Genomic DNA, 12887 nt, shown 5'->3' on the forward strand with positions numbered 1-12887 from the left:
GCATTCAAACTTGCGTTCATCTCACATTGCAGACTCAATCCGAGAGCCCTCGACTTTCCCTGATGCCAAAGTGTACCTTTAGGATAGGCTCTGACTCAGCACCGTTCAACGATGTGGCGGCCAATGCTGTGACGTGGCCTGCTTCTGACTACAGATCATGTATCACTGCTGTGGCTCTCCTTAAAACAGTTGTCTTTCTCTTTGCCTTAAACCTTGCCTCTTCCCAGCAGCTTGCAGAGTTTCTGTGCAGCATTCCTAACCAGGCTGCACAGAGTGCAGCTTAGGACACAGTCCACTCTATATGCTCTCTGGTATTTTGCACTTCTCTCAGATAATTAAAGGGAGAAGAGAAGGCTCAGAGGTGTTATTTATTCAATTCAGAAGCAACCCATTATCACTGTGTTACATTTCTAACATACGAACACCACCACACAGCACCAGGAGGGAATCCGTTATCCCTCAAAAAGAAATGACACACTCTTTTCAAATCAAAAGAAATGCCCTGCTGTCGATGAATATATTCTTGGTTACAGCACAAGGAGGAAGTTTTTGCTTTTCCTCCCCCACCTCTCATCCACATTTCTTCCCCAGGGTTGTAGAGTATGAGATGAGCAACGCGACCTTGCAGTGACAGAATTTTAATGTGTGACTGGTGCACCAAAAGCAATGCAGCAGCATCTTTCTTCTCAGTGTTGCTACGTACACCAGACATTTATGTAACACTGCTTCTCATCCTCAAGGCTGTCCTTACCTAGGGTCAGCAGCAAGGAACAGAAAATTTATTTATTGAACTGTCAAAGCTACTTACAGCTATCACAGAGAACTATACACTCCAGTATTTTGGTGAAAAGGAGTTAACAGGTAAAGCCATTCCCAACCCCAAAGCTGCAAAACAGTAGATGTTTTTTGAAACAGGTTAACTCAAGAGTCAATGGTGGATGTATTTCAAACAAATTGCTTATTTCCAAGGTGTTTTCTAAAATATACTCATTTTCTTCTGTGCTTTAGCACTGAGCTGTGCATAGAAAGGCAATGTCTTTGCATATAGTAGTTCTCTAACCCCAGGGAGACTTTGTATCCACATCTAGACAATGGGGCTTGTTTTTGATTTCTAAAGTTGAGAAGCCAAGAAGAATGTCTCCCTCCTTCCCCTTTGCTCCTAGGTTCGAAATATTTCATCCTGTTCATTGCTGGCATTCATCACCCTCTCCTGCCCTCCTTGCTTTGCTCCTCAGTTGACAGCAGTTTACCTGAAGCTTCAGGAGCTACTCTTGGCTTCCCCCTCCTGGTGCAACAGTACAGATCATTAGGAAGAAGGTGCAGATTTTGGGCTGTGCGATGGACAGACTTTGCCAGGAAGAAGCAGACAGCACATAAATATTTTTTGCAAGGTCTGACATCCTCAGAAATCCAAGGGCTCTGTTAAGAGGCAATCTACAATTGGGATGGGTGGCTTTCTCCAGCTTGCTCTCCATGCCCCTGTAATAATGGGACAGACCCACTGCTGTTAGTACAGCTCCAGCAGCTGTCTCTTACAAATATGATCCTTCTAGAGAATGTAACACTTCAGGCACGGCAAAGCTTGAGCATCCACTGCAAGTTTGGAGATATTCATAACATCAGAGGAAGTGCACAGCATTCCACGGTACCAAAACAGATCCCATTCCTCTGACAACATGGGCGATACAACTAGCAGGATACTAAACCTTCACAAATACTCATCCAGCCCTTTAAGGAGCAGCATTTGTTGCTCAAAACCTTTGTGTAAGAGCATTCATTATATGTGTCAGTCCAGCAGAGGACTCAGTTCAACCCAAAAAGATGCTGGCTAATTAATCTACGGTACCTACAAAGGAAATTCCAGAGTTTCTGGGATTTACTATGCTTAGCACAGGCACTAAAATATCAGGCTCTTTATGGGAATGAAGAGTCTCATTTCAGCTCCATGCGTTTCACCAGTGCATCACTACAGTGACCTTAATGAAATACACCAGCAGCAGAGACGATGTAAACCCCAAATCACCATTCAGAGTTGAGTCATCAGCTGTATTGTATATATCCCTGAAACATGTACATTCATTGCAGAAAAGCTCAGTTCAGCATGGGCACCAGTGGCATTTTGATTAAACCTTGCTGTTAAATCCTCTTTGTTAAAACAATAAAAGCTGGTTTTATTTGTGAGGGTTGGGAAATCTGCAGACAAATCAGATGCCTAATCCAGAGAAGAACAGATCCAGCTTGTCTTAAATCACACCGGCATGTTTATGAAATGATTGCTAGGCTGAAGTGAAAATTAATCTCCCTAGAAGCCCTTTTATTTTTTAGACAAGTAAACATTGCATTTTAATAACAATGTCTCTTCTCTGACTTACGGGGCTTGAACTGTTATAAGCAATGACTAGTTAGCCTCCTGCCTGCTTCTCTAAGCAACATCTTGTAGTTTGAAACTATAAGCTGGTGCATTACTGTTGAGTAGAGGATTTTCTCTTAGGCAGCTGTTCTAAAAGCAAATTTCTTACCAAACCATTACTTCTCTGCTCAGTTAGGCTGTTATAGCTGAATTACTGTTCCCAGCACGGCTGGTCTGCCACTCGTATTATCTGCCCCTTCTCAGCCAGCTCCAAATAGCTTTCTCACCTATGTGCTAGAAGAATTAGAAGCAAAGGGATGACTCTGCGCTTGCTTGCACTGGCTGCAAGGCATGCTCACAGGTTGCTCTGTGCTTATATCAGACTCTCTGCGTGGATGCAGGCATATGTAGTATTTCTCTCACCTGTAAGGCACATCTGCTAACAAGACAGGTGAAGATCTGCAACCATGGAAAACAATGAGGATTCAGTGCTGAGGGAGTAAGCCCATGATCAGGATGCAGTGTGTGCGCACCACAGTGCTAGTGGAAGCTGAATGTGCACAGTGCTTTAATACACATCTTCACATCGGGCTTGTGTGGGCAGGAGTCTTCAAACAGAGAGAGGGTTTATCTCATTTCCCTTTACAGCAACTGTTCTCCAGTTTGTTGTAGCAAAACAATTGGCATCTTGCACAAAAATGGATTTGGCTGAAACTTTCTACCCTAAGCAGTGCAGTCACCAGCTAGGTGTCTGTGGTACGCACTGGTGTCCTCTCCCCAGCCCAGGTTCAAGGTTGTATGTAGTGATCTCTCATACTCCTTTCAGTCCTGTCTCTTAGAAGAGCAGATAAAAGACCAAGGAAGAATTCACGTGCTATCAGTAGCATATGCTGAAATAGGGAAGTGCAGCCCCAAACTCAGGGCTGGAATAATTATCATGGAGGGATGGGCTGTCCTGCAGACTTCAGAGGTGAAGGTCACTCCTCATCAGGCCTTCCCAAGCTTCATCAGGGCTCACCTCTGCAGTCCTTTGCTACGGCAATGAACATTTACTCACACAAGTAATCTCAGTGCTATGGGAAAAGGATTTCTCGGGTAAATCTGATTAATCCAGCTGTTAGCTGTGTAAAGCCCCGAGTCTCACACTGCTGTCCAAGGGCTGGATTCCTATTGCAGAGAAAGGACTTGGTTTCCATCATGGCATGAAAACACTTCTGTTTTAAAGAAAAGTCCTGAAACATTTATGATGAATAAAACACAAAGATCCCGCTGAGCAAACACTGAGGGGTCTGCAGTTTTGTGACAGACTGAACGAAAGTGGCAGAATACATGGTGGGATCCTTCCCCTGCTAGCTGGACACTTATGACAGACCCACTTACAGGACTCAGTTTAAAGCATAGAGACACTCAATTACGTAAATCTGGTTGATCTGTAAATGTGGAATTAAGTGCTGTCAGCCTTCACTTACTTGCCTGCCACAGAGTTATATTTTCATGTGCACTTGCTTTACAGATAAAAAAGCTACGGAGTTTAAAAGAGGGCTCGGCTCAGTTTTACAAGCTGGAGACACACTCAGAAGCAGCAAGGACAATGCAGCCTGCAGAAAGACTACGTTTGTCATAACATCTGCTACTCCTGAAGCCAAGTCACAGTCACTAACCCTTAAACTTTTTGCCCCTCTAAAAAGCATAGCTCAAGGAATAGGAATAAAGCAACTGAGGCTTTTAGTCTTTCACCAAACTCACCCTCACCTGGTCTAGCAATTACTCATATGAGCAACAGAGTTTGGGTCAGACGAAGCTTTGCACAAAATAAAATGCAAATACAGTTGCAGAGCAATCAGACAGACCTTTTCACTGCAGGTCACTGAAGTGATCCTGAAACATTAATTAAGCCTCACAACACTCCAAAAAGGTAGACAGTCTCAAGCCTGTTTTACACGTGGGTCAGCTGAGTTTGCTACAGGACAAAGGCAGAAAGAGGAGACCCTGACTCTGCTTGCATCTTGCTCTGACAGCACCGCCTAATGTAACAACAGGCATTTAACATGCCTACACGCAGCGTCAGCTCCTGCTACAACGCAGAACAAGAGCACAGTACTAGTATTATTATTTTAATTATAAAGCACTATCTATGTAGGAACTGAGCCAGAAAATATAATCTGTTTTAGCACAGAGCTAACTACAAAACTAGCTGCTCATTATGCAGTAATGGAACCAATATCTATCAGAGACGAGATGTGAAAACACAAACAACATTGTGATTAGATGACTCTAAACTGTATTTAAAAACCATTAGATACTAGATCCTAAAACAAGAGGAAAAAGATCACTGTCTGGTTGTGGTTAATAGATGCAGTCATGATTTCAATCATGCTTTAAGCTAACAGCCAGCAAACAAAAAAGCCTGCAGCATCGGCAATACCGGTATCTATGCATTTTGCCATCAGTGTTATGTTTATTATAAAACCCATGCAGGCAGTATTAGAAAGAAAGAAATATTAATGATTAAAAAGGATCTAATCCTTTTCTGCATACCTCCAGTTTTACAGTGATGGATGAATGAGATCCAATGGGAAAATAATGATCCTTCCAGCCTCAAAAAAAAAAAATTAAGATCAGTAGCTGCAATGTAGGCTCTCATCTCACACTGCATTTCTATTTTGGCTTCTCTCTCCTCTAGGCTACTTTGAGAATTCTCATCAGTAGGAATACATCCATCTCTGGCTCTTTCCTTCCCCCCTGAATTTCAAATTGGGCAGAGCCAGAGGTAAAAACTTCAGTACAAAGTCCAGACACTGAGGAACACGTCCCCATATAGCTTCACTGCTGCACCTCCACCCTGCTGCTCCACTGAGGGCAACTCCTGAGCAGAAGCTGCCAAGGCAAAGACCAAACTCATTTTCACTAGTTACACATACAACATGCCTATACACCACCTCCCAGAAAAATGCTTCCCTCTGAACACTGATACTGATACTTGTAGACCCCTCTACAGAGTCTGCGTCGCGAGCTGGAAATTAGTGTCTTTCCTACTAAAATAAAAAAGGTATTCATTGGAAAGCTGTAAAGCGAATCAAATGCACTGTGCTAAATACAGGTGAACCACGGGCATGAGAGATGCTGAGCCATCTTTGGCTGCAAACACTACAGGGTATTGCTCCCGAGCTTCTGCTGCAGATTAAGGGGCAGGTTTTCAGCAAGTATAAAGCGATGCTGCTCTATTAAGATGCACTAGAATGATGCCTATTTATGCCACCTTAGTGCCTGACTCCTGCTTAAATGTCTTCTTCTCAGCAAAATAAGGTAAAGGGGGTAAAGAAGAAATAAAGGAAGTTGGATCAGCTATTGGATGGAGGAAAAAAACGTTGTTCCTCAGAACAAAAAAGTTTTTAAGTCCCTCTTTCAACCTCTAGCCCTTCCATGGTAACTATGAGCAGAGTGGAAAACAGCTGTGGGGAGGAGAAGGGAAGGGGAGATTAAATTTGGATGTTTCAGATCCTCCCCTTTGGAACATATTGAAACCATACTGCAGCTCCTGCAAAATTTCTATCTGCACACATGATGCAAAAAGCCACAGTAATGAAGGCTTTGTTCTTACTCTGCTGTAGATCTGGCCTGATCCTGCTTTCAGTGACATCCGTGCAAACAAGTGTGACTCCAGGGAAGGTACTCAAAGGATCACAGTCAACCAAACATACTCTGGCACCTCTAAAATTGGATTTCAACCTGCTGCATTGTAAAATAATCAGTAAGAGCATCTGAATGCTTGAAGTATTTGACATTCAAGGAACGTTGAATGAGAATGCAGAATGAGTGCAACTTCCACATTGAGCATGTGGTATAATAAAATACCGTATCCTGTCTGCTCCTGTTAATCGCTCTTCTCTCTCCATCTTTCTGGCTGCATAAATCACACTTATTTTGCAAACTCACTGAATGCTGAATCGATGCAAGATAGAGAGTTCTCCACGTACAGCTGTTGGCTTGCTGAAAGGCTGTGATTTACATCATGGTGGAGTCTGCCCCCAGGTGCTACACAGTTGTGCTCACTTTTCCATAGGTTAACTTACATCTTTCCCCATATTCCACCCTCTCTTCCATTCAGGGTGGGAATATTCACATCCATTACAGAAGTAGACTATCGAGAGTAACAGTCTACATTTTAAAAACAGAATCCCAATTCTGCAATATATAAAATCTTTAATATGGAGTATTTCCACCCCAAAGCCATGAGATTTGTATACCAACAAAAGCAATAGGTCTTTGTAATGCGCTATGTTTTGACATTTGGATTATCCTGGGGTTTGATTTACTGATCCAGCTTCAGAGGACTGAAGTGGAAGAAGTTCAAACGTTCCACAGATTCTTCTTCCATCAGCTTTTAAAGCAACTGTGTCTCTCCCCAGCTTCTGTACTTTTTAATTAACAGAAACAACTCCAAAGAATCACCGCTGCCACAAATATCGTGCGAGCGCATTTGGCTTTGAGCATAAGCACTTGTTATTTGTTGGTATACTGCTCTACCCATCATTTTCCAAAGTCTTAAATAATCATAAATAAGAGAATCTGTGCTATTCTTTGGTACATTTCTGTCTGTTTAAACCACAGCTGAACTTTTAAGTTGTACAAACAAAAAATTGCACTTTTATCTTCTAGAGAGTCTTGCTAGTCCAACAGACTTTCAGCTGAAGGATTCTTTATTATACTCAAACCTTGTCCCATAAGAGTTGCTGCTGTTGCTCAGTTTATGAAGTATCTTAGAGATTTTGTTTGGTCCACAACAGAAAACTCCAATGGTCTTCCTGTTAAAAAAAAAGAAAAAAAGTTATGACATTGCAAATAAATAGTAACTTCTAATGACAGACAGAATTGGCTTCTGGCCTCACTGTATTACACATAAGCCAACTATGCATAGATTTTAAGGTGAGAACAGCTCACTAGATCATGTAGTTAGTATTACTGAAGCCACCAGATCTCTCCCAAGTTTCCCCACAGCAAGCCCTATTACTTCTTTGACTAAGACAACACTTAGAAAGAAGTGCCTCTTCTTAGTCTCAAGACACCAAGTGATGAAAAATTACTACTTCCCACTCTAATTTTTTCCATGATTAATCACTTTTTTTTGTTAAAAATGTGTCTCACTGTAATGACTTCATTAGTGTAACTCCTGATTTACACCAGCAGGAGATCTAGTCACTAACGGTGATTTGTTACACTGATGAAAACAGAGCACTACTAACCCATGATTATTTCTGGCAGCAGCAGAATAATTTTACCACTTTAGTTTCACATTAGCATGCAATCTTTCCTTCAACAGCTGTATCAGAAAGTCTTATGAAAAGCCAAACACAGAATATGATCCTTGTTCATCATCCACAGCTATCAGCCCGGGTTCATTAGTTAACCTGACTTTTTCACACCACTCCAGAGAGCTCTTTGCTCTCTGGTCACCTTAAACACAGGCTGTAAGTCAGACTCACAGTCATACAGCATCTAAGGGCTCAGAACAGTAGCCAGCATCAGAACAGGCACATCCACGACAGTAGGACTGAGGCAGTCATGATATTTGTCATCTCCCTTTTTTGAAAGATGAGGAGAAGCGAAAGGAAGGAGCAGGGAAAAAGGATGTGGCGCCGTCTCTTCTATATCATGAAAAAAAAATTTCTTCATCTTCCAGACTAGGTTGAAAGGGATGCTCTGCTGAAAGTGTTCCACTACAGAGGAAGATCTTAAAGATTTACTGGGATGGAGAGAGAGCACAGAGGAGGGAACATGGCTCTAACTATTGTGATCTACAGCACTCACCAAGAGGCTGGAGACTTGAGTTCTGGTCCCTGCCTCCAGGACTGTTTCAGTATTTTATCTAGTAACTATTTAATATAAAATATCTTAGCACATGCAGGATAATCAAATGCACAGTTCAAAGTTGCCTCTGTATGTGTTTGGTGAGAGAAGGGAACTAACATATATAAGAAGAAATCTTTGATGCATACTGTCAGGTGTATGCTGCCCGACGCAGCAGCTCAAATAGCGTGGCAGTCCACGCTGTACCAGTGCACAGCAACACTCGCATGGTACAACTGAGGACTCAAACATCAAAAAGCATCACAAAGTCATGCAGGTAACGGCAATGGTGTCCTTGTGCAGGCACCTTACAACACTGACTTTTAACTGCCTTCAATTACATCATCTCTCATATCAATCCATGGCAAATAGTCATAACTTGTACTTTTCTCACCCTTATGTATATCTATTAAACTTTCCTGTCCTGGCAGTACTCCTTTCAATGGCAAGGGATGTTGTGTTGGTGGCTGGATTTGCAGAAATAATGAGAACACTATTGCTCATTGCTCTCAAATAAGATTCCTCAGCACTTGCAGAACCTGAACACCCTCTAATCTGTGCACGGTGGAGAAAAAGGGTGTGTGAGCTGCCAGCAAGAATCTGTTTTCTACTGTGTATTTAAATGAGAGAATTAATGTTGTTTGTTTTCATTAGTCTAATTAGTACAGACAACTGATAAATAAAACCCAATGAGTTCATCTGTCTCTCTCTCCCTTTCATTACATATATATAGCCCCCAAAGCACAGACATGTCTAAGCAGCACATATTGCTAATATATTCCCATCCCAGCAACATCCTTCCAAGGCACACAGAATTTTTGGCTAGTAAACAGAATCACAGAAAGGTTAAATGATTTGCCTAAGGTCACACAAGAGACCCGTGGCTGACTAAGAAGGTCTCCTGAAACCCAGCTGAGCCACTGCCCCATGCAGTGAGCCAGAGGCTCTCAAACTTCCTTCCTGGGATACCCACTATCAGCATCTATTCTGGATATCCTTCCATGTACCACTTACCTCCCACAGTTCACGCCCCACATCTTCCGCCACCTACGCCCCCCACTTCCCTACTTGCAGATACCTTCCTCCCTACCTCGTTTGGCTCCTGCCTGGTTGCTGTGACACAACTGCTACTACTGCTACTAGCTACTACCCTGAGCAGCACGCTACCACCCTGAGCTGATGGGCTTTAATTGCGTGTCATTTGTTTGGGTCAATGGCTCATCTTGTTGCTCAGATGAAAACAGGCAGCTAGGTATCGCTGAGGCATAATGTCTGAAAATCTTTTAAATACCATTAACGTTTATAATTAGGGAAACTGTGCTACAGGCCATTCTTTGTAATAATGACAAACATTAAGATAGGATTTTACTCATTCAGAGCACTAAGCAAATAACTCCTCGGGGCTCCTATGGGATGAGTAGGTCAGCATATGTCCTTACATCCATTTTATGAACAGCGGAAGGTGAGGGAGAGGTGAAATACTTTGCTACCTAGGGAGTACAGAGTCAGGACTTTAAATATTCCAGTTTTAAATCCCATATTCATTCCTAGAGAGAGATTTCCCCTTTACAGTGCACAAGAAATGTACCATGGTGCTCCACACCTTCCTCTCCTGCAGATATTCATGTCTTTTTCTAGGTCAGCCTCCATCTGGAAAAAAGCACGCGTCCATTTGAACTAAACAAAATTGAGAAAGCGTGGCAGCCAAGGCATGGTATAAGCTTTTCATCCAGGAGACAACTGAACAGACAGACAGCAGGCAAGGCTGCTGCTCCATCCCCAAAAAGGGAGCACGAAAAACAAGACCAATAATTTTTTATATAAACTGTCCCAATGGACATCCTTGGGACTGCGGGTGTCATATAAAATATCAACAGTAGGTGGCATGCGTCTGCTCCTCTGAGTCCAGAAGAAAGAATCGGGAACTTGATGCTGGGTTGTCCCATGTCATGCTCTGAAGGTCTGGCAAAGCTCAGACACTTACAAATGCACTTTGCTTATTTGGGATCCAAACAGCAACAACAGCAACAATTCACAAACCGCAAACCGATCAGATGGCTAAACCGATGAGAGGTTTGTCAGCTGCATGTTTATTTATGCGCAGCTTTTACTAAAAACACAAAATAAAAAGTGGAAAATATCTTGGCTGCCCATAAACAAGCCCAAGGGGATGACTGCAAATACATGTGAAAGCCTGAACACTGGCACCAGATGTTGGAAACAACTTGGTTGCCTTGTTTGTGGGGGGTTTTTTGTGTCTCCATATTGCAGCAGGGACGTTTAGATGGAAAGTTACTGAGAAATAAGAATGGAAATAAAGTCAGAAGGAGACCAGGAAATGGGAAGATTGGGATTACACAGAAAAATAGAAGTTCCCGTCTTGTCCAGGGAAACAGGGAGAATATTTACCTACAACAGGTAAGTTTATGTGGGATAGCTGAGTTATAGGTTGCACTACTGTCTATCATGTTACACGCAACTGTATCTATAGATACAGACCTCTATCTATAAACCCTGATAAAGGGGTGATAAAGGGTGAGGAAGCCTACATCTTAACAACTGCAGGATAATCAAAAGAGTCAGAACATTATTTAGGTACTAAAAGACACCTTGCTTGGAAATGATGGCACAATTTAAAGACCTGATGTGACAATGCAGAGGAAATGGTACTTGAAGTCTAATTAGGAGTAATATGATGGAAAGCACAAAAGAAAAAGCAAGTATAACTACCACTAATAGCTTCATCTATATTATGTGCACTTACAGCCTTGCAAGGAAGTGGCAGAAACCTCATCATTTTCATCTTTGAAAACTGCATTCACACAATTAAACAAAAAAGACATCAGAATGGATCATAAAAGGTCAACACTCCTCTATGCACAGGAGTCTGAGCCAGAGAGTCACCTTGCTTCTCTGACCTCTCTATTTCCCTTTCTTTCCCATGGTTCTTTACTACAAAAACCTTCTCTAAGTGATACTTGTTTACACAGTGTGAGAATCCTACTAGGGATGTCCCTCTGTAGCAGCCTTTGGGGCATCCTGGCAAGGGACCCTGTCCATAACATCCTCTAGGACCTGAATCCAAGACACATATTGTCAGCAGCTTACGCTGCCAACTGTGATACATATTGGCGCTCAATACTTCTCAACAGCCAGGGCTCAGTGTCCCCTAGTCATATCCAGCCTCAGAAGAGGAGAGTCAATAAGCCATGGGCAGATGTTCACTTTGCAAGTGCAAGAGAGGACAAAATGCTCTTGAGGGAAAGTTCTGCAGGTGAACAGGATCATGAGAGCACCTCTCAACCTGGTACACCCAGATTACTCTCAACAGCTGCTGAGGGTTTTTTGCTCCCACCGCACTGACTACACCAGAGGTGAGTTAAGGAAGGCTCACACAATCCCTTCTACCAGATCAGCTTTTGAGGCAGAAAACTGCCGGTAGGGTGTAAAATACTTAATCAACAAAGCTGGATCTGGACAAAGACATTCCGTAGTCTAATTCCATGTCTTCTCTGGTTTACAACTGTCTTGTTTCAGACCACAATATGTTTGCCTAGCACAGTAAAAAGGCATTGCCAGGTCTTAACAAAGAATAAAAAAGTGCCAGGAATCTCCAAAGACATAATAAAAACAATACAGGACAGTCAGATTCTTCCTTGTGCATTCTGTTTGTAAACCAGCACTATAGATCATGAAAATTATAGAAGAAGTCAACAATTTTAAAAAATGCAACTTTATATATAAAACCAGCATATGCTGCAAGCAAGATACTGCCACAGACAAAAACATATGCAATGTCTGTGCAGTGAGATGGAAATCTCTTCCTTTTATTTTCTGGGCCACTGAACATCCTAGCTGCATGAAAAGATGAACTGTTCTGAGTAAAAAAAAAAATTGGTTCCGTTTGTACAGGCTATCTCTCACAGCAAAATGTTAGCTAATTTCAACATCAGTAGCTTAAACATTACACTCTAAGATGAAACCCAAAAATATTTTCATACAAACATAGCTGGAAACAGATAACATCCCCACCCTTTAAATTGTGGTATCCTTCAAGCAGAATGGTACTTACCGCCTGTTACACTTCGCTATTTCATCAAAAAGGAGTTTCCACCGGGGTCGTCCAATCAAAAGCCTTGAGTTTAAAGCTTGATATTTTTCACCAATTATTTTCTGCAAGAAACAAAAAATTCCATTCTGCCTGATTTGCAAATTGCCTCATATCACCCAGGGCTCCCATTTCTGACATTGGCTGACTTACCATATTGCTGAGGTGTAAAACCTGAGCACAAGTATCAGACAGTTGTGATTAAAACTGCAGCCATTTCATGCACCAATACCTCTGCTCACTGCCTTTTCAATGGCTCTCCTTGGTGTTCGTTATACATTGTTTCTCATGCAGCTGCTCATTAATCTCCCCATTACTTTTAAACCAATTTATTTAAGCCATAAAACAATAACCACGTTCCTATTATTCATTCCCTCATTGGCTTTTAATGCTAAGCTGGAAGAAACACTGCTGATGCAAAAATCGTATTTCTGTCTGAAGTCTTTTTTTAAACTTTGTACAAGTAACTATTAAGATGACTAGGTCTGAAAAAGTAACAAGGGAAATCTTACATTTCTCCATGAGAGTAGTTTGCCAGCTGTTTTGAGCTGCCGTAAAAGCAGAAAGCAGCCAAAACTGCTC

At 42.0% G+C, this 12887-nt stretch overlaps 1 protein-coding gene across 2 annotated transcripts in view; it reads right to left on the reverse strand.

The window, feature by feature from the left end:
• Positions 1–7034: 7034 nt before the first annotated feature.
• NOX4 (NADPH oxidase 4) overlaps positions 7035–12887 on the reverse strand; it is a 99856-nt gene continuing 94003 nt past the window's right edge. For both annotated transcript variants that reach the window (XM_009334834.1, XM_009334832.1), the window contains 2 exons: positions 12270–12370; positions 7035–7155 (listed from right to left, as the gene is read on the reverse strand). In XM_009334834.1, the coding sequence (XP_009333109.1) occupies positions 7035–7155; positions 12270–12370 (222 nt within the window). The remainder of the gene's footprint in view (positions 7156–12269; positions 12371–12887) is intronic.

Source organism: Pygoscelis adeliae, unplaced genomic scaffold (assembly GCF_000699105.1).
Source record: "Pygoscelis adeliae isolate BGI_AS28 unplaced genomic scaffold, ASM69910v1 Scaffold141, whole genome shotgun sequence".
In the NCBI taxonomy this organism is placed as follows: Eukaryota; Metazoa; Chordata; class Aves; order Sphenisciformes; family Spheniscidae; genus Pygoscelis; species Pygoscelis adeliae.